Source organism: Phyllopteryx taeniolatus, chromosome 9 (genome assembly GCF_024500385.1).
Source record: "Phyllopteryx taeniolatus isolate TA_2022b chromosome 9, UOR_Ptae_1.2, whole genome shotgun sequence".
In the NCBI taxonomy this organism is placed as follows: Eukaryota; Metazoa; Chordata; class Actinopteri; order Syngnathiformes; family Syngnathidae; genus Phyllopteryx; species Phyllopteryx taeniolatus.
The window spans coordinates 20,992,171-21,010,784 of NC_084510.1; the positions used below are offsets into that span (position 1 = coordinate 20,992,171).

The 18,614-nt window shown below is 40.5% G+C and overlaps 1 protein-coding gene across 4 annotated transcripts in view; it reads left to right on the forward strand.

Annotated features, from left to right (window-relative positions):
• The window catches only part of iffo2b (intermediate filament family orphan 2b), a 29,914-nt gene that overhangs the window by 2,983 nt on the left and 8,317 nt on the right, over positions 1 to 18,614 (forward strand). For all 4 annotated transcript variants that reach the window (XM_061783961.1, XM_061783962.1, XM_061783964.1 and 1 more), the window contains exons 2-3: positions 16,058 to 16,118; positions 18,240 to 18,335. In XM_061783961.1, coding sequence (XP_061639945.1) covers positions 16,058 to 16,118; positions 18,240 to 18,335 — 157 coding nt within the window. The remainder of the gene's footprint in view (positions 1 to 16,057; positions 16,119 to 18,239; positions 18,336 to 18,614) is intronic.

Genomic DNA, 18,614 nt, shown 5'->3' on the forward strand with positions numbered 1-18,614 from the left:
CTGAGTAGCAAAGCTGAGTGCCTTTCCAGGGCCCAACAATATGTCTTCTCTGCTTTTGTTAGTTCACTAGTCGTTTTTTTTGTCCCGTGGCCTAAATCTTCTTTACTGCCGTCACGTTTCAGCCTTCACCCCCCCTCCCCCAAACTTCCTCCCATCCCGCCATGGCCCCTCTGCTACCAGCTCTTTGTGTTTATCCATTGCTTCCTCCTCCACTACACCTCCACCCCCTTCCCTAAATCCGTGTCATGCGGGCTGCTTTGTAAGGCATCCTCGGTCCCATTGCCTCATCCCCACCCCGGTGATTTATTAAAGCTTTTCTATGTACAACGAACACCGGGCAATGGATGGATGGGCCGCCTGGACAGTTTCAGACTTGGATTAGACGTATGAGCTTGTTTACTTTCGGCGCTTTCGGTCGCCTTGAAAACGTGACGCACACTCGCGGGACACAACGTAAGGTACGCCTGCATAATCAAGAGTCTGCTGTTGCAAGCAGGATTTTCATCATCCACATTGGATGGCGTAGGCCAAAAAAAAAAAAGCTTACCAATTTAGCGTCGCTCTTCTGTCTAGGATACCTGCTTCCGATTGCGGGTCTTAGTCGTAGTCTATCAAGGTAAAAGCACTGGAATTTGCCGAAAATGGCTGCTTCAAACTAAAATGGATGACTTCCTGTTCAATTTCAGGCTTGGGTACCTGAAAATCTTTGTGCATTGTCGTGATAGACATGTCCACCCAATTTCGTGTCGACCAGAAACTGGTGTTGGGAGCTCACTTTTCAAACTTTCCACCGGGCCACTACTGTGTGAGTTTTTAGGAGTCGTGTCTGGGACCCCTAAATTAAGAACATTTTGACCTGGATTAACACACTTGATAAAATTGGTGCGTTTTGGGGCATTTTCACATTAAAATATTGCACCATCTTATGCTGATGCCCTAGTAATGCAGACTTTTTAGAGTGGTATTTAGAAATACTTTATTTTCGCAAATAGTTGCTATTCCTCCACACTCTTCCCCATTTAGAGGCTAAGCGCAAACAAATAAACGCCTCCCTCGAGTTACCCTTCATTAAAGAGCTAACTGCCTGTTTGAACTCTCTTGCTCACCAAAACAGCAGCACCTAACAAAGCATGTAACAGACTGAGATGCCTGGACAAAGAACACAAAACCAACCAATTTTTTAATGAGGTACACTATTTCCTCAAATAGTAGCCATCCCTTCAGATGCCACATCCACTTCAGACGAATAAACGCCTCCCTCAAATAGATGCCTCATTTCTCCCTTAAAAAAAACTAATTATGACAGTTCAAAGATCTCTCTTTTATTAAAGCATTAACTGCTGAATTTATTTGAACTCTGTTGCTAACCAAATCATCTTTCCCTAATTCTTAGAAGTACCGTATTTATATGTATAAAATGTACACCGTTTCTACTTAAAACAAATAAACGCCTCTCTCATATAGAGGCCTCCTTTTTAAGGGGAAAAAATGGGTAATAACTGTAATCATGTCACTTCATAGACACTATCGTTCACACATGGACATTAAGCCATTTGAAAGCATCCCTCCTCTTCAGTTGAGTAAATACACACTCCAGGCAACTATATGAGGAAATATGGTATGTTTATTATCATGGTTGTAGTCTAATATGCACAGAAATAGTCAAAAAAAATAGTACAGTAAAAAAGAGCCTTTATAATGCTAGCCATTGATTGTAACGCTTTTTGGCTACACACTCTATTGTGATGGATATTTATTCTGAGCTATTACCAGACTTTATACCCAATCATCATTGGGTAAATAATCATGTTTTCTGTGGATAATGTCACATGGCCAAGTTTTTACAAAGCATCTGCCCAGCTGCATTAAAAAAAAGTGTTAGTTGGAGTAATATTGTCGTGAACTATTGGGTCTGGCTGCTGCTCGGCTGCTGGGTGTTTTCTGCCTGTATGAATAATTGAAGATGGCTGATTTTAGCTGTGTATGTGTGTAGATCAATGGTGGAGAATTGAGCAAAGAAACTAATTTCCCGTTCTTTCGAGAGGTCAACCTTCAGCATCTTTGGAAAAACAGCCAACTGGTTACTCGGCAAAATGCTCCAGATTTGTTGCTGCCGCCCTGCCAATAATCCAGGCCGTTCTATCTCGGGAAGGGATTTTCTCTTAAGCCGTCGCCTCGCATTGGAGGCTCCAACCTCCATCCTGGCATGGAGCACTTCCTGCCTGGTACAAAGCTGAGCTCTGGCCTTGGAAAGACTTCCTTTTGTTTCTACCTTCTGTTTGTTAAAAAGAAACTGCATTCAGTGACAGTACTGTATTATTGAAAAGCACTATATATATATATATATATATATATATATACTGTATGTGTATACTGTATATATTTTTTATATATATATATATATATATATAATTTTATATTATATGTCACTGATACGTCACGGTACTAAAAAACTATCATCAACTCAGTTGCTGGACACGATAGAGCTAGCTGTTGAGCCAATTTGGAGAAACAAAACAGGAGCGCCCCAAGGCACGAAAACAGTCTCTTGGATGAAATAAAGCATGGAGTCCAAACAAGTTCCCTGCGCAGTATTCAAAAACTGTAATTGCCTCTGTTCCTAGATGCGATTGTTCACACAAGGACATTGAGTTCTCCTGTCTGTTGCTAACCAAAACAGCACCACCGAGGAGGCAGGTAAATACCAATAAAACATTACACCATGACAACATTGTCAACATCAACATCGACTCCCTCTTTATTAGGTCTTATTATTATTTTATGGGGGAAAATTATTTTTGAAGTGAGCACAACTTGCAAGTGAATCAGTCAACCAGCTTTCACTGTTGAGGTTAAAAGTATTTCAGGATTCGGATGTGTTTTGGGACATTTTTAACCATTAAGATATTCTGTATACAGTACCAATCGTAATCTTTGACATGTATAAACATCCAGAGATGAATTATAGTGGTGGAAAAAGGAAAAAAAAAATGTCATCTGTGCTCTATGAAAAGACTTTACTGAGGTGCGAAAAATATTTTTGTGAGGTGCAAATACACAGCAGTTCAGTTTGTTGTTGAATTCAGGTAAATCCAGCTACTAAGTCCTGCATCGTTAGACTTAATTCTCATTTTACAAGTTGTGTTCAGACGTGTTCGCGTGTAAAAGCTGTTGATCCCCACGTAAACAGTTGCATGTGCTGACGCCTCATGCTGTCTCCTGAACTATTATATTATAAAAGGGTGTTTTTCTGTGGGAGATGCTGCTGCACAAGGCGCGGCCGTGATTTTGTTTGACAGATGTGTAATGTCATTCCAAGATTGTGTGTGTGTGTGAAAGAGAGAGAGAAAGTCTCTCCAGGCTTTATAAGCAATCTTGACTGTGTTTTGCCTCAAACTACAGCAGATGTTCTTCTCTGAGGGAGTGTTTGCAAAGCTTCATGCATAGAAGCATCAAGTGCATTCACCTCCTGTGTTAAAATAATGATTATTTTAAACAGTTTTCCTCTCTTTTAAAATGAAATAACCGGCAGGTCATGGCGTGACAGTTGAATGTAACGTTATGGGACTTGGGATATAGTTAAGGTCTAATTATCCCTCCATTCATTTTTTTATAGCGCTTTTCCTTATGAGGGTCGTGGGTAAGCTGGAGCCTTATAGCAGGCTGACTTCCATTGAGATGTCGGTAGATCTGTGGTGCTCAATCACTTCGTGTGTGGCGAAGAGTCACCAACTGTAAAAAAAAAATTTTTTTCCCAATGGTCCATTTCACTCTCGTTCGGCTGTGTCGCTCGGTGGGCCTAACATGCGTGTTTTTGAAATGTGGGAGGAACCCGGAGTACTACCTGTAGAAAACCCACACAGTATGGGGAGAACATTCAAATTCCACACAGGAAGGGCTGAGCTGAGATTTCAACCGTATGCCCCACTGTGCCGCACATTTACAAAGGCTTTTGCGTATAATTTCACCAAGGGATAGAAAAATATCACACACACAAAAAACATACTGCTCTGAAACCTACAAATCTACAACAATGAATTAAATGCAGTTTTAATGTCTCAAATGTATTTTTTGCAAAGGCCACAAAACTTGGTATGCCTGCACAATCCAATGAAATCCAGTTGAAAAACTCAATATCATACTGCTGCTCATTTTGATTGACACTGATAATTATGGTTGTAGTTTGCAGTGGTTTTCCCATGTGCCAATGGAAATGAACCAATTTCACATATAGCAATTGGTCAGAAAATAATTATTTAATTACTCCAAATATTATATTATATATATTTGCTCATCTGTCTATGCCAGCAATGTATAGTGACAGGCATAACAATTGAATGTGTTTCCACTAGATAGCAGAAGGTACATATTTAATCTACTGTACATGCCCAATGTTTATGACATTTCAGTTAGATGGTGTGCTGAGAGATTGTTCTAATGTGCAGTAAAATATGTGCCTTGCCTCAATAAAGGTTGGGAAACAGTCTTAGACTGAAGGTACCCCCCGCCCCAGTCCCTCATCCATATCCTCCTCATAGGAACATGCTGTACTTTGTGATTGATTGACATAGCTGCAGTCACGAGGACCAAACATCTCCTGAATGGAGCTGCTGTTGCCATGTTAAGTCATCCTCAGGTGTGTGTGTGTGTCTGTGTGTGTGAGAGAGTCACAAAAGAAGTTTGTGTAGTAACTGTATTATTTGCCCGTACACACCCATGAGATTTATGACAGACATGAACATCTTGATCTTCTTTTCCCGCACTCTAGCTGGATGCGGCCCGGCCACACAGGCCTTTTCCTGTTTGTGTTTTAATTTTGATAAGAACAGCATAAATTCCTGTTAAAAGAAAGTCCCCCCCACAACTTGATATTTCATGTTGTTTGTGTGATATTCATGTCCCTACAACGATGATGATTCAATAACAGTTTAAATGGGTGTGTTGGAGATAATTACCCGCACACACCTTACTTGACATGTTTTAGCCGCTCACTTGCTAACACTCACAGCGTCCCCTCAGGGCTAAAAATTATATATATTTTCATGGGAATAAAAGGGAGTAGAGGTGGGTTTGCTTGATTTGGAGGATTCCAGCTCATACATTTAAGCAACAACGTGTGCGAATGAAGGAGGGAGATTTTTCTAATGTTGCAACATTGACAACAAATTACAGATAGATGCAATGTTTAATGACTATGATTAATTATTATTTTTCCATGTTTTTATCCATTCATTTACTATACTGCTTGGAGATGGAGCTGGTGTAAATCTTGGATTGGTTGGCATTCAATTGTAGGACTTTTTTTTTTTTTGGTACGCTTATAATTATAAAATGCCACGAAGTGACAGTATCGTTCTGCACACGTCTTCCCCTTCCCTCGCCATGATGTAATTTTTTATTTTATTTTATTTTAGTTTTATTGTGTAATGGTTAACTTCTCTTTGTGGTTACAGTAATATAATTAGAAAATACTATAAAAATTGAAGGAGGCTTGTTTTCATATAGTATTCGAAGTTGTTCTATATTGATAGGCAAGCTAATGGTTGTATTTTTTTCCAAGTGGTGGTATGACTAATTATGTCACTTAAATTAAAAATAAATACATAAATAAATAAAAAATAAAAAAATTGGCCAATAGCAGCGCATTCAACCGTGCGAACGGTCTTTGTGCAAACCACGACATGACGTGGAAGAATAAATGCCTCTGACCATTTATTTTTGCTTCAATTTGTGCTAAGTGACACTGAATGTACCCTAGTGAGGATAAGCGTGAAAGAAGATGGATGGATGGATGGACACTGAATGTAAGAACAGTGAACTTTTTTTACCTCACCATTATAACATTGGGCAACTTCTTCTTTCCCAGGCTCAGTTTGTGGTTTAAATGTGTGACATCACCTCCAAGGAGCTCACTTTTTTAATCAAACAACATTCCTGGGAAATGGCATGGGGGAATTAATGGCACACCTATTTTACCAAAGTGCAGTTGAGACACGTAATTGCCAGTAATTATAGTCGATACAATTATCACATGGGTCCTAATTGACCCGCGGAAATTAGAAATGTTCCAGTGGTCTGAGTATCAAAAATACACCATCATAGAGAGAAAAGTATTGGGGCTCCTGTGCACCATCATGTAGTACAGTTCAGTATTGCATTATTTAAAAAAAAAAAAAAAAAAAAAATATATATATATATATATATATATATATACACACACATACAACCCCAAATCCAATGAAGTCGGAATATGTTCTGTTAAACAAAAATAAAAACAGAATACAATTATTTTCAAATCATGTTCAACCTATATTTAATTGAATACACTACAAAGACAAGATATTTGATGTTCAAACTGAGGTTGTAGTAACCCCCCCCCCCCCCCCCCCCCCCCCCGCACTCTGCTTGGTGTAATCACATCTACGTGCCGTCTAGACTTGGTCAAGGGACACAAAGCTGAGTAACGAGATGTGCGCTTCCTGTGCACGTGATTGAGTTGGCCTTCATAAAGATTGGATGAAGGCCAGCGGTCTCCACAGACACCAGATGTCATAAGCTGACGACGGCGCAGCAAATGCAATGAGACCCTCCCCAACCCAAGCAGCCGGACGAGGGGTCCCTGGACACCCTCATCCATCCCATTAGTGCACGTCTCTCCGAGGAAATTATAGATCACGGAGTGTCTTGACATTTAATCGATGACCCACTTTTGTCAGGGAAAGCCTTGCATTGCTACCCGGGTGCGTCATGGAAGTGCAACATTCCACACTGAGGACCAGGTAGGCTGTAAAGGACAAGACTCCTCGTCGCATGTGTGATTTATCAAGGCCGACTTCATACTGCCGAGCTAAATTGTGGTATTGAGCCACGTGTGTAATCAATAACACTTCCTCTGCTCCTTGATGCCCTCATGAGGATCATGACATTGGAATGACACCATTAAAATAATTTGATAGTGTTCAGACTGTTTTTCATGCCATTTGTTTGAGTGGATGCTGCATGCACTAATTTATTGGTTTTCTTTTTATTGAAAATTTATTTTATTTGTATTGATTTTAAAAATATATATATGATAGAGTTCGGACTACATTTTTCATGTTAAGCATTTTCCTCTTCATTTTTTGACAAATGCTGTATGGTATTTTATTGATTCTTTTTTTTTATTATGAAAATCAGTTTTTAGCATGCAGACTATGTTTCTCATGCCAAAAATCTTCTCATCCATTAATTTGAATACTGTATGCTATTTTATTTTTATTATTCTTATTTTAATGTAGTTCACTTTTCAAATTTGTAGTTTTTTTTTATTTGACTACAATCAATTAATAGTGTCTGGACTACGTTTTTCATACAAAATATTTCTCCATCTAAAATACTGTATGCTAGTTTAACAATACCCATTTTAATTTATTTTACCTTTTAATTGTATTATACATTTTTATTAGATTAAAATCACCTGATAGTATCCACAGTGTTTTACACGTTAAGTATTCTCCTCTTCATTTATTTGACTAAAATATGGTATGCTATTTCACTGGTAATCTTGTTTTTATATTTTATTCATTGTATTTTAAAGTTTTGTTTATTGATTAAAGTGTTTGGACTGCGAAGAACTCATGCTAAGAATTTGTACTATTTTTATTAATTATCTTTAAGAAAAAAGTAATATTTTTTTATTTAAGCTTTTACACCAGCTTTTTCATTCAAATTGTTTTTTTTGTCATTGGGTTGACTAAAACGCTGATGATGGATTTTCTTATTGTAGGCATTTTTGTTGTGTTCTTACCATTTTTTTTTTTATCATTTATTATATACATATAACGTACCCTCCCATAGAATTAGAAGGTATAGTATGTATGTAGGCGGCACGGTGGCCGACTGGTTAGAGCGTCAGCCTCACAGTTCTGAGGACCCGGGTTCAATCCCTGGCCCCGCCTGTGTGGAGTTTGCATGTTCTCCCCGTGCCTGCGTGGGTTTTCTCCGGGCACTCCGGTTTCCTCCCACATCCCAAAAACATGCATGAATTGGAGACTCTAAATTGCCCGTAGGCATGACTGTGAGTGTGGATGGTTGTTTGTTCCTATGTGCCCTGCAATTGGCTGGCAACCAGTTCAGGGTGTACCCCGCCTCCTGCCCGATGACAGCTGGGATAGGCTCCAGCACGCCCGCGACCCTAGTGAGGAGAAGCGGCTCAGAAAATGGATGGATGGATGGATAGTATGTATGTACATAGAGTAGATTTTAAGTTCCTACTATCTTGGTGCATTTATTTTTAGTTTAAACGGAGTTGTCTTAAAGAATGATTCACAACCACACCTCTGTGTATGTGTGTGTGTGTGCATGTGTTCACAATAGGTTTTCCATTGTCTTTTGAACATCAGGATGTTAGATAAGTGTTCACTAATGGCGCACTAAAGATATCATCAAGTGAAAACATCATGACATGTCATGTAAAGTATGTACATAAACCCTCATCATTTTGAATGTGACAAAACATGAGTGACGTTTTCGGGTTCAGATCATTATGACAAGTAGCAAGTAAAAAACAGCACGCCTAAGAACATCAGGTTTGAATGTGCGTGCTTTGCCAAGATGTGCGTATCCTCCGGTGGGAAAAACTATGTGGTGCAAATGTTACTCCCAGACACACACACACACACAAACATCGAAGACTCGTGGCAGGGGGAGTTTTTGCACTGCTGGAATGTTGCTGCTGGCCAAATACGTCTGTGAACAAAATGCTTTTTCCATTTGAAACATTTTTTTTTTTTTTTTTTAAACCTGACGATGCACTCTGTGCTGTATGTGGTTAATGGTGCAATATTCATACACAGTGACTCAGAGAAATGGAGCTACTCTACATTTAAAAGGCTATTTGGATAATTAAAAAAAAAAAAAAAGTATTTTTTTGACTATTTTTGACTAAAAGCCATAAGGATGACATCAATAATACAAATGCATGTTACAATAATTTTTATTGTACAACAATAACCACTAGCAACAATATAAAAACCACTGCATTAGTATAGAATGAAATGGTAAAAACGTAATACAAATATTATTATACTGCATTTAGATACACTTTAAATTGTTTTTTTTGTATTTAAGTACATATTAATTTGAAAAATGACTAAATTTTTAAAATAAAGTAATTAAATATACTGTATTTTCACGACCATAAGGCGCACTTAAAAGTCTTAAATTTTCTCCAAAATGGACGGGGCGCCTTACAATGCGGCGCGGCTTATGTGTGCACCGAGTTCCAACATCTATAAATGTTGTTGTGTGATGAGCGTTCCGCTTGACTTTTACTTTTTTGACCACTTGACTGACTGGGAGCATTTCCTGCCGACAGGCTGCTTACTTATACAGAGGAAAAGTGGACGAGGCTGAGGACAGCATGCGGACCTAAAGGGGGAAGGGTGCGTGAAGGAGGACGCTAAAGCCACGCCTCCAGTAGGTATATAGCGCTGGGGTGTGCATTGTGCAAAACAACATCGGTTTGGCTAAGGACCCCCGAAAATGGCACCGAGAAGAGACACGCTTACGAAGCACAGTTTAAACTGCAAGTTATCAGTTACGCAGAAGAACATGGGAATCGAGCAGCCGCGAGAGAATTCAAGCTCAACGAATCCATGGTTCGCAAGTGGAGGAAGCAGGAAAACGAGCTTCGCAAAGTCAGGAAGACGAAGCTGAGTTTCCGCAGGAAAAAAAAGAAAACGCGGAAACAAGGCGAGGTGGCCCGAGTTGGAAGACCAACTCGAGCAATGGATTAATGAGCAAAGAACAGCCGGGAGAAGCGTCTTAAGTCACCATTCGACTGAGTGCAATAACTCTGCCATGTGTAGCAAGTGAGGAAGCTTGCCATCATTCCGGGAGGCTTGACGAACCGTTGGACACCCGTGTAAACAGGGCGTTCAAAGTGAAGTGAGCGGCGTGGGAGCCATGGATGACAAATAGCGAACACAGCTTTACTAAGACCAGGAGGCAGCGCCGGGCGAGTTACGCCACAATTTGTGAATGGATTGCGGATGCTTGGGCTAACGTGTCTGATTGCACTGTTGTTTGAGCTTTCGTAAAAGCCGGCATCATTTCTGAGGTGCCGCACGGCAACGAGACTGACGACCGACGAGTACGAGAGGGAATCTGGCGTGTTTGATTGAGAACTTGCCCAGCTGTTAATTTCGGATACAGAAGATGAGGACTTTGATGGATTTGTGGATGAGGATTGATCAAAAAATAACGTGAGTACATTGTTAAATACTCCAATAAAGTACAACCGAACTCAGTTTTGCTCCCGCTGCTTTTTAAAAAACATTGTTTTAGCGTGCATGCATGCTACCGTATGTTTTAAGCTAGCATATGTTTTACCATGCCTGCGCCCAATAATATGGTGTGCCTTATGTATGTGTTAAATACAGAAATAGACCTGAGACTGCGCCTTTTAATACGGTGCGCCTTATGGTCGTGAAAATACGGTAATCATAGTTTGCCTTTTATTAAAATTATTTTTTATTAAATTATGATGAATGGCATTGTTTTTGAGGATATAAAATTCAAGATGCAGTTTCATAGCTCGCCTGTAGCTGTATTTCATCTTTGTGGTTTATATTAGTCTGCCAAATGCATGTGTGGTTATATTTTCATTTTCTCCAAGCACAGCAGTAGCACACAGATGTTGATTTACTGGGGGCAAGTTGCAGAGAATGTGAGCTGCGGTCGGTAATACAGCCTCCGAGCATCCTGCTGATCTTTGTCCTTGTAAGGAGACTCCACATAGACAAGTCATCACATAGTCACAGAAGCACTGCTGAGATGGTGACAACTCAACATACTTTGTTTAGATGATGCAGGTCACTTTGACGGAAAAAGTGGAAGTTGCTGCTTTTCAGTCAACAAAAAGGGCCAGGAACTTGTAGTTCTCCTTGTTGTCTTGGATAGCAATCTCAGGTCCACGGAATATTTATGCAAATTGGATTATGCAGGTGAAAGGAACACAAGTGACTGCACTATCCCACCAATCCAGTGGGCGATATTGTGATGGGAGCCTGTGCATTGACTTCCTTGCCATCCATTTTGTAGCATTACACCACAAATATTGGAGCAAAATGGGAGTGACCCAAAGGTTTAAGGGCCTTTCAAGAGTAGTATTCCACCAGTTGGGTCTTTTGTTGGCCCATGGAACTAAATGTCAGGAATAGTTTCCGCAACTGAAATACACAGTGATCCGCCAAAAGTTTCTAGTTCCGTAATGAGGTTCTTCAGGTCAAAATTTAGACAATAGCTCCCATAGTTGAAACATACAAAGGTCTTCCAGAAGCTCCTACTTCAGTAGTAAAGATCTGGTGATCAAAAATTACAAAAAATAGTTCTGGTTCTGGAAAAAAGGTTCCTATGGGTGAAATTAAGACAATAGATCCCATGGTCCAGACACTCAATGGTCCACAACAGTATCAAGCAGGTGCAGCAACATACTTACTTAGGCCTTTAAGTTCACAGAAGAACATTGCCCCTCTACGAAGCTCCTCTGTCCTTTCTGGTCTTGGGCCCTCTGTTCCAGAGGTTGCAAACACAGCCTTTCTTTCATCATCACATGTTTTGTGGTTCTTCTCTGCAGCAACGTAGATCATAGTTGCTTAGGGGTGCCCTGCGATTGGCGAGACCAGTCTAGGGTTATGAACCTTTCGGGAGTAGGCCTAGAAACTTTCCAAGCAGGGTCTTTTTTCAACTCTGATAAATTACACTGGAACTGAATGTAGGCAATAGTTCCCAAGCACACAATGGTCCACAATGGTGTTTGAGGCGCAGCAACGTAAATGAACAAAATACACGGGGAATACTTCCTACTTTGGGTTCAGTCCAGAGGTGGGTAGAGGAGCCAAATATTGTACTCAGGTGAGAGTACTATTACTTTAGAATAATATGACTCAAGTAAAAGTAAAAAGTACTCATCCAAATATTTACTTAAGTAAGAGTAAGAAAGTACTCAATGAAAACACACCTCAAGTAAAGAGTAACTTGTGAGTAACTTCTGATTATTTTAAAAAAAAAATCAGAACATGAACATCAAATATAAAATAAAAAAATAATATATGGGAGTTGACAAACACCTGCCACCATTTAAATTTTTAGCTGCCCAAAAACCAACAACACATACATTGGGCCCTACACAAACATTATTTGCGTTATTTGCTTAAATGACATAATGAAGAAGCTGTTTGCTGACCAGACTTAGTGATTGTGTGTGCGACACCATAGGGATAGTGCTAATTTTGCCATATCCACTGCCAAAACAACAATAGAAACATCAGCAACTTACCACAAGGTGTTTTCTCAAGTTTGAAGTGGGCTGAAATATTTGAGCAGTCGCAATTTAAGAGCTGCATGATAAAGCTGCTGTTTTTTGGAGTCTGTAACATAAACAGTCGCGCGGCTGTTTTCTCCCCCAAAATGAGTTATTTTGATTGGCTCATGAAGGCTATGTGTGCGGTCATGTGACTGCCTTGTGTCATCTCATTGGTGAATTGGAGTCAAATGACATTGGTGATCCCATTTGATTGGCGCAACCCTATGCGGAAGTCAAAGATGGAGTCTAAAAATAGACGCACGCAAGAATGAATAAATAAAAGTAGCGAACGGCATGTCGATCGTTGTAACGGAGTAAAAGTATCGATCCTTCTTCACATAACTACTCAAGTAAAAGTATAAAGTATGGTGCATTGGAAGTACTCTGACAAGTACAGTTTATGGAAAATGTTACTCAAGTAAATGTAGCGTGTTATTACCGACCTCTGGTTCAGTCATAACTCCCCCTATACCAGTTAAGCCTCTCAGGCTTTTGAATGGCAAATTAGTGTTGACAGGAACAGATCCAGACACTAAGGAAATAACACCAAAAACAGTTGTATAAGAATAATGATTTACAGTACTAATACATCCTGCCCCAAGGTTCCAGGCACTTTGAAGAATATTAGCCCCTAAGAAGGTGCCCAATAAATTACAGTGGAATTAAATTTAAGGCCCCTTTGCCTCAACACTACCGGGAACTTTTAGTTCTTGATACATTAGTTCCTGGAAGTAAAATATTTCTGTGGCCACTGTTGTGTTGTGTTCACACAGGTCCCTGGAAGACTAATGTAGAACATAAATCGTCCAGAAAAGAATTCCAGGAACCAAATTGAGAAGCAGTTCCCATTGTCTAATCTCGCAATAGTCCTCCAAAATTCTGAACTGTGGGGTGAAATTCCTGCAGTCAGACTGAGATTCCATAGTCCATGATTGATAGATGACATATTAAATAGCCTACCGGTAAGTGTTATTGGCACAGGTTGCCTTCTCTTCTGCCCATTGTTCATATTTAAATTGCGTTTCTTGGGTATCAGAGATAAGATTAAAGAAGATGATGTTGGCTTTGTTGTCCTGTGATGTTGTTGTGAACTCCAGAGACTTTAGCTAAAGTCCTGAGACTGTTTGAGGGAGGGTGGGTGGTGGATTTTTGTGTGCTTTGTGAAGCAGCACTGCCAGCATTTTTTTAGAAGGTTTCACACGCTGCCAAGGAAGATTTCTCCTTGATGAGACAGAGCATGTTGAAATGGAAACAAGGAGGAGGTTTGTTGAGAAAGTGAATACCCACTGACGCATCTTGTGTGGCCAAAAGTGACTTCCCGGCGTGTTGTTATCTCTCCATGGTGAAAAGGCAATGGCTTGGTCCCAGAATTCAATGGTGGTCTTCAGAACGTAGAGTGGTGTTTTTAAATGGAAAACCAAAGGGGAAAACTACAATTTCCACCAGCTCAATCACTGTTTGATTCTGATAATTTTTTTTATTGAGGTTCCATTACTGATATGCATTTCACAAAATTTCCTTCATCTTCTATGGGAAAAAATATATTTCTGAATGTTTTGAACTCCTGTTTCCATGCGAGGAAAACAACATTACCTAGGGCAGTTTATCCACAGTGTGGATGTAGCTCTTCATTGGTCTTCTTTAGCCAGCAAACTAGTTACAACTAAATCAACAGCACCTCTGTTGGTGGTAGCCAAGTTCTGGACACACTCCATTTTGTCTCTGTTTCTTTGAAGCTGTGATTAATCAAGAATCAATTCCACATAATCAATCAACAGAAGTGAATCCGTGGATCTTTATTAAGTTCATCCTTACTTTCCATTGTAAATAAAGTGTCGGTCACAGTGGTGCGCTTCGGTACATTTGTGGAGGGTGGAGCTAGACAGTCGATGCTTTCTTCGATAATTATCGAAGGAGCATTTAAAGATGTGTTTACAGTTTTCTGTTATGTTCGAAACCACACAGCTGCAATACAATACAAATTGTCGAAGTGGAACTTGATGCTGGGCAGAGTTCATACCTGCCCCACTGACGGATAGACAGGAAGTCAGAAAGACGTACACTCGGGAAAGTACTCCAAAAACAACACTAGAAGGGTAATAAAACAAGGTTAGGTATTTATACACAATGACTAATCTGTATTATTATAAAATTCATATTGGATTCATACTACCCTTTCTGGGTTCCCATAGCTGTGTACTATAGCTCATGGTCACGTGTGACCTACTGTACACTGCTTGCTCAATGAAGCCTTTGTCCATTCTCAACCTACTCATCTCCATGTGTGACTCAGCCTTCAAGCTCACATCACAAAGCGTTGTAATATGATGCAGTCCACTGCCTGAAGCCACAAGTATGCTGCAGGGTATGGCCACCGTGATGCAGTTGGTGAGTGATGGGAGGTGTCAACGCAGGGAAAAGAGACAAGTGCTGCCAATTTTAGCACGCAGCCACCATGAGGTTTGCAACGTTATTTTTAGGTGCAGTCTCACTGTCGGTCAATGTCTCAGTGCATCATAAAGAATGGACTGCAGTTTGAAAGCAACCTGCTGCCCTCAGAGCATCACTGCTTGTGGTAGCAATGCCATCTTGTGTTAAACTTACCTCCAGTTTGAACAAAAAGGAAAAAAAAATTTAAAACTAGACCAAGTTTCTTTTTTTGGCACTATAATATTCAACTAAGAGCTCAATGTATATCTACAAGTACCGTACAGTGTATTTCCTCTCATAGATGTGTAATTTAAGAAACAGTATATAAATGCTTGTTCCTAATCAAAGCAGCAAAGCCTAGCAAGGCATGCCTAATAAATGTCTGTCCCTCGCAGAAAAACATAACTGTAATTATCTCAGGTCATAGACGCAATCATACACGGACAAGAAATAGTTAACTGTAGAGCCCATTTGAACTATTTTGCTAAGCAAAACACATCAACACATTAAACTGTCCAAAATTAAATGTGATCTTATGTCATGTGGAAGGGGCATCTTTAACAACAATTAATGTTCCGATAGAGGGTGTGGTCACTCCACAATATTGTGTGTGTCCATGTTGATGGACTGGGGAGATATGCAACCTTTTGCATTTCGTAGGAAACTACACTTTGACTTGACATACATTGCAATAAACCAATATTTTCTTTTAATTGCAAAACTGTTAAATGACGCCTCCCAAATCTGCATTTGAGTCAATAAACACGCAAGGCAATTATTTGCAACTTGGGGTCTCATGTTTTGCATTTCTGTGGTCTAAGATATTAAATTGACAAAAAGATTGTACTAAATAGTAAGTGTTATGACTAAACGTCAACACTTCAGTCATTGTTAGGATTAGCATGCTCGTTTAGCAATCCACACTTCATGTGTAGCGGCTTTTATGGTAGTTATTTTACTATCAGATCCTGACTGTTGGAAACCATTATGTGATCATTTTAAATAGCTTTGCACACATTCATTAATTCAGTTTCTTGTAGGTGAGCTAGCACAAAAGGAATTGGGTGTGTTTAAAGCTCAAATATCCTCGTGCAGACACACATTCAAAAGACGCTTGAACATTTGTTGTGAAATGACTTAAATCTTTTCCACTGAGGTTGTGGGGTGTGTCAGTGGCATTGTGTAATCAGAGAAAGTATTAACCAGACATTACCTCTGTCTCGTCGCCCTCAGGGGGGCCAACCCGGTAGTGAGTGACCCACCTTTGTGTTGTGTTCACAGATGGGAGGAGGAGCTGTCCAAACGCGAGCATCTGGAGTCTGCGGTGGAATCCCTGCACCAGGTTGGGGGAAAAAAAATGTATTCCACAAACATACAGACTCACCATCTAAATCCCAATTTGCTATTTGCATTGACGGTAACGAATGAGTAGCGAATCACAATTGAATCGTTACTCCTTGTGCTCTTCCGACATAAAGACGTCATTGTCTGACAAATTCCATCCATTCAACACCGCTTATCCTGGTTAGGGTCGCGGGACGCTGGAGCCTATCCCAGCTGACTTCGGGCGAAAGGCGGACTACACCCTGAACTGGTCGTCAGTCAGTCGCAGGGCACATATAGACACGGACAACCATTCGCACTCACATTCACACCGTCACTGAGTGTTAACTGAACCCACGCTGCCTGCACCAAAGTCAGGCGAGTGTACCACTACACCATCAGTGACTTGTCTGACAAATTAAAAATCCAATTAGATTATTTGAAAACTATCTATAGCCCCCTGGTAATGTCCTGGTGGCAGGTTTTTTGGGGTCACAGATTTTGTCACACCACCAGAAAAGACGCATTTTGGCTGGAGCGTTTTAGCAATCTCTTTTTCTGGAGGGAAAAACCGTTTGCCAGAACTTCTTTTTAGTTTAAATTTCCTTACTTTATCTCGGATCCCTTGCCGTGTGGTAGACGTGGTCTGTTTTGTGCCGGTCTCTGTGCCATAAAATGCATAAATCCATGCTGGCTGGCTGGGAACATCCGCTTCGACGAGCCAGCTAGTTAGCTTAGCTGGTAGTTAGCCGTAGCTGGCTAGCTCTCATCAATCATCTGCCACAATATGTTGACTAAATCTTGCACAACTTTATCAAATTCATCATCGCAGTCTGCCATGAACATCCGTGCATAACAATGCTAGGATGAACCAAACTCTAACATTTGGGGGAGACAAAAAGGGAAAATAAATTCCTTTATCTAAAGTGGAAAAAAATATGGAGCTGTTTGTTAGCTAACTGGCTACTTTCTGGTTCAGGGAGGATAACACTACATTAACCAAATGCTAACAAAATAAAGCCCTTAAAAAAAACATTTGGGGCAGCAAAAAACTGAAAATAAATTCCTAGAATAAAAATGCTGAAATTTATAGAAAGTCTGTCCTTACGTGAGCTAGCAGGCTACTTCCTGGCTAAAAATGCAATGCTAACATTCAATGTGGAAAAAATAGACAATAAATTCCTTTATCTGCATTTTTACAGTAGTTAACATGTTCTTTCATGGTACATGTGCAACCCTCCACAAAGTTTTGAATCGAAAAATCACGTTAAACACACCTGGAGGCAAAAGGCCAGGTCCTGATGACACAGTCGGCATGGTGACCTCTTTCTGCGTTTGCTCCCATCGATTGCGCATGTTTGGATTGTTGGTCAGCAAAAAAGCGGTGGAGTGGCATCCCACGGGAGCATTAACCTTTAGCACACAGAAGGATGCATTGCTGTACAGGAGAGCTGGAAAAGTACATTCAGTGCAATGACTTAAATGATGGCAAAAATACCAATTTGGCACCAAGTCACCCACCTCCGGTATAATACGCTAGATGTGTCGCGGTTGAAATGGAGCCTACCCCCGCTGACCTTTGGCAAGAGAAGTGGGGCACAAAACAACCATTTGCACACAAATTCACACCTATGGACATTTTAGTGTCTTCACTGAACCTAACATGCATGATTTTGGAATGCGGGAAGAAGCTGGGGTCCCTGGAGAAAACCCATGCAAGGAGAGGGACATGCAACCTCCACTCAATGCTGGATCTGAGATTTGAACCCTGAACCTCAAAACTGTGAGGGAGACGTGCTTACCACAACTCCGCCGTGCTGCCCAACACAAGATCCCATACGCGGGTTTTCCCTGATGTCGTTTATCAATCATGCCATCCTACAAATTCAATATGAGATGATGAAGTTTTGGCAAAATCTTCCCCCTGCCCAGTTAATAGACTCTGGAAATCAATGGAAGCAGCATGGTGACATTGTGGTTAGCAAGTCTGCCTGACTTGTGAGGTTTGGGGGTTGAATCTCAGTTCGAGCCATACCAAAAACATGCATGTTAGGTTCATTGAATAATCTAGTTCATTGAATAATCTAGTTGTTTATCTAATAGTTGTTCATCTTGTTTTGATTCCCTGATGTCCACTCAGCGTGCCAAAGAATCATCAGAGATTCAAGATGACCTGAACGACAAGGTGGAGCGACTAAAGGCGGAACTTGTGGTTTTCAAGAGCCTCATGAGCGATGTAAGTAGCCGCCATCTGATTGAGGCGTCACACCTGTACTTTTGTAGTTATTGTTCCCACATAGCGCTATACTGAGAAACCCTTTCGTCCTCAGAAGAATGTGGAGGCAGAAGTCCAAGAAATGTTCTATTGAAAGACGTGATGTAGATCTTCTAAGTGCTTTTCCTGTTCTGTGCAGTGCTGGTATTGTTCCTTGCCTGCTCTGCTTCCCAGTGATATACAGTGTTGATGTACCGCAGTGGGCCGCTCCCAGTGTGTGCTTGCTCAGGAATAAATACG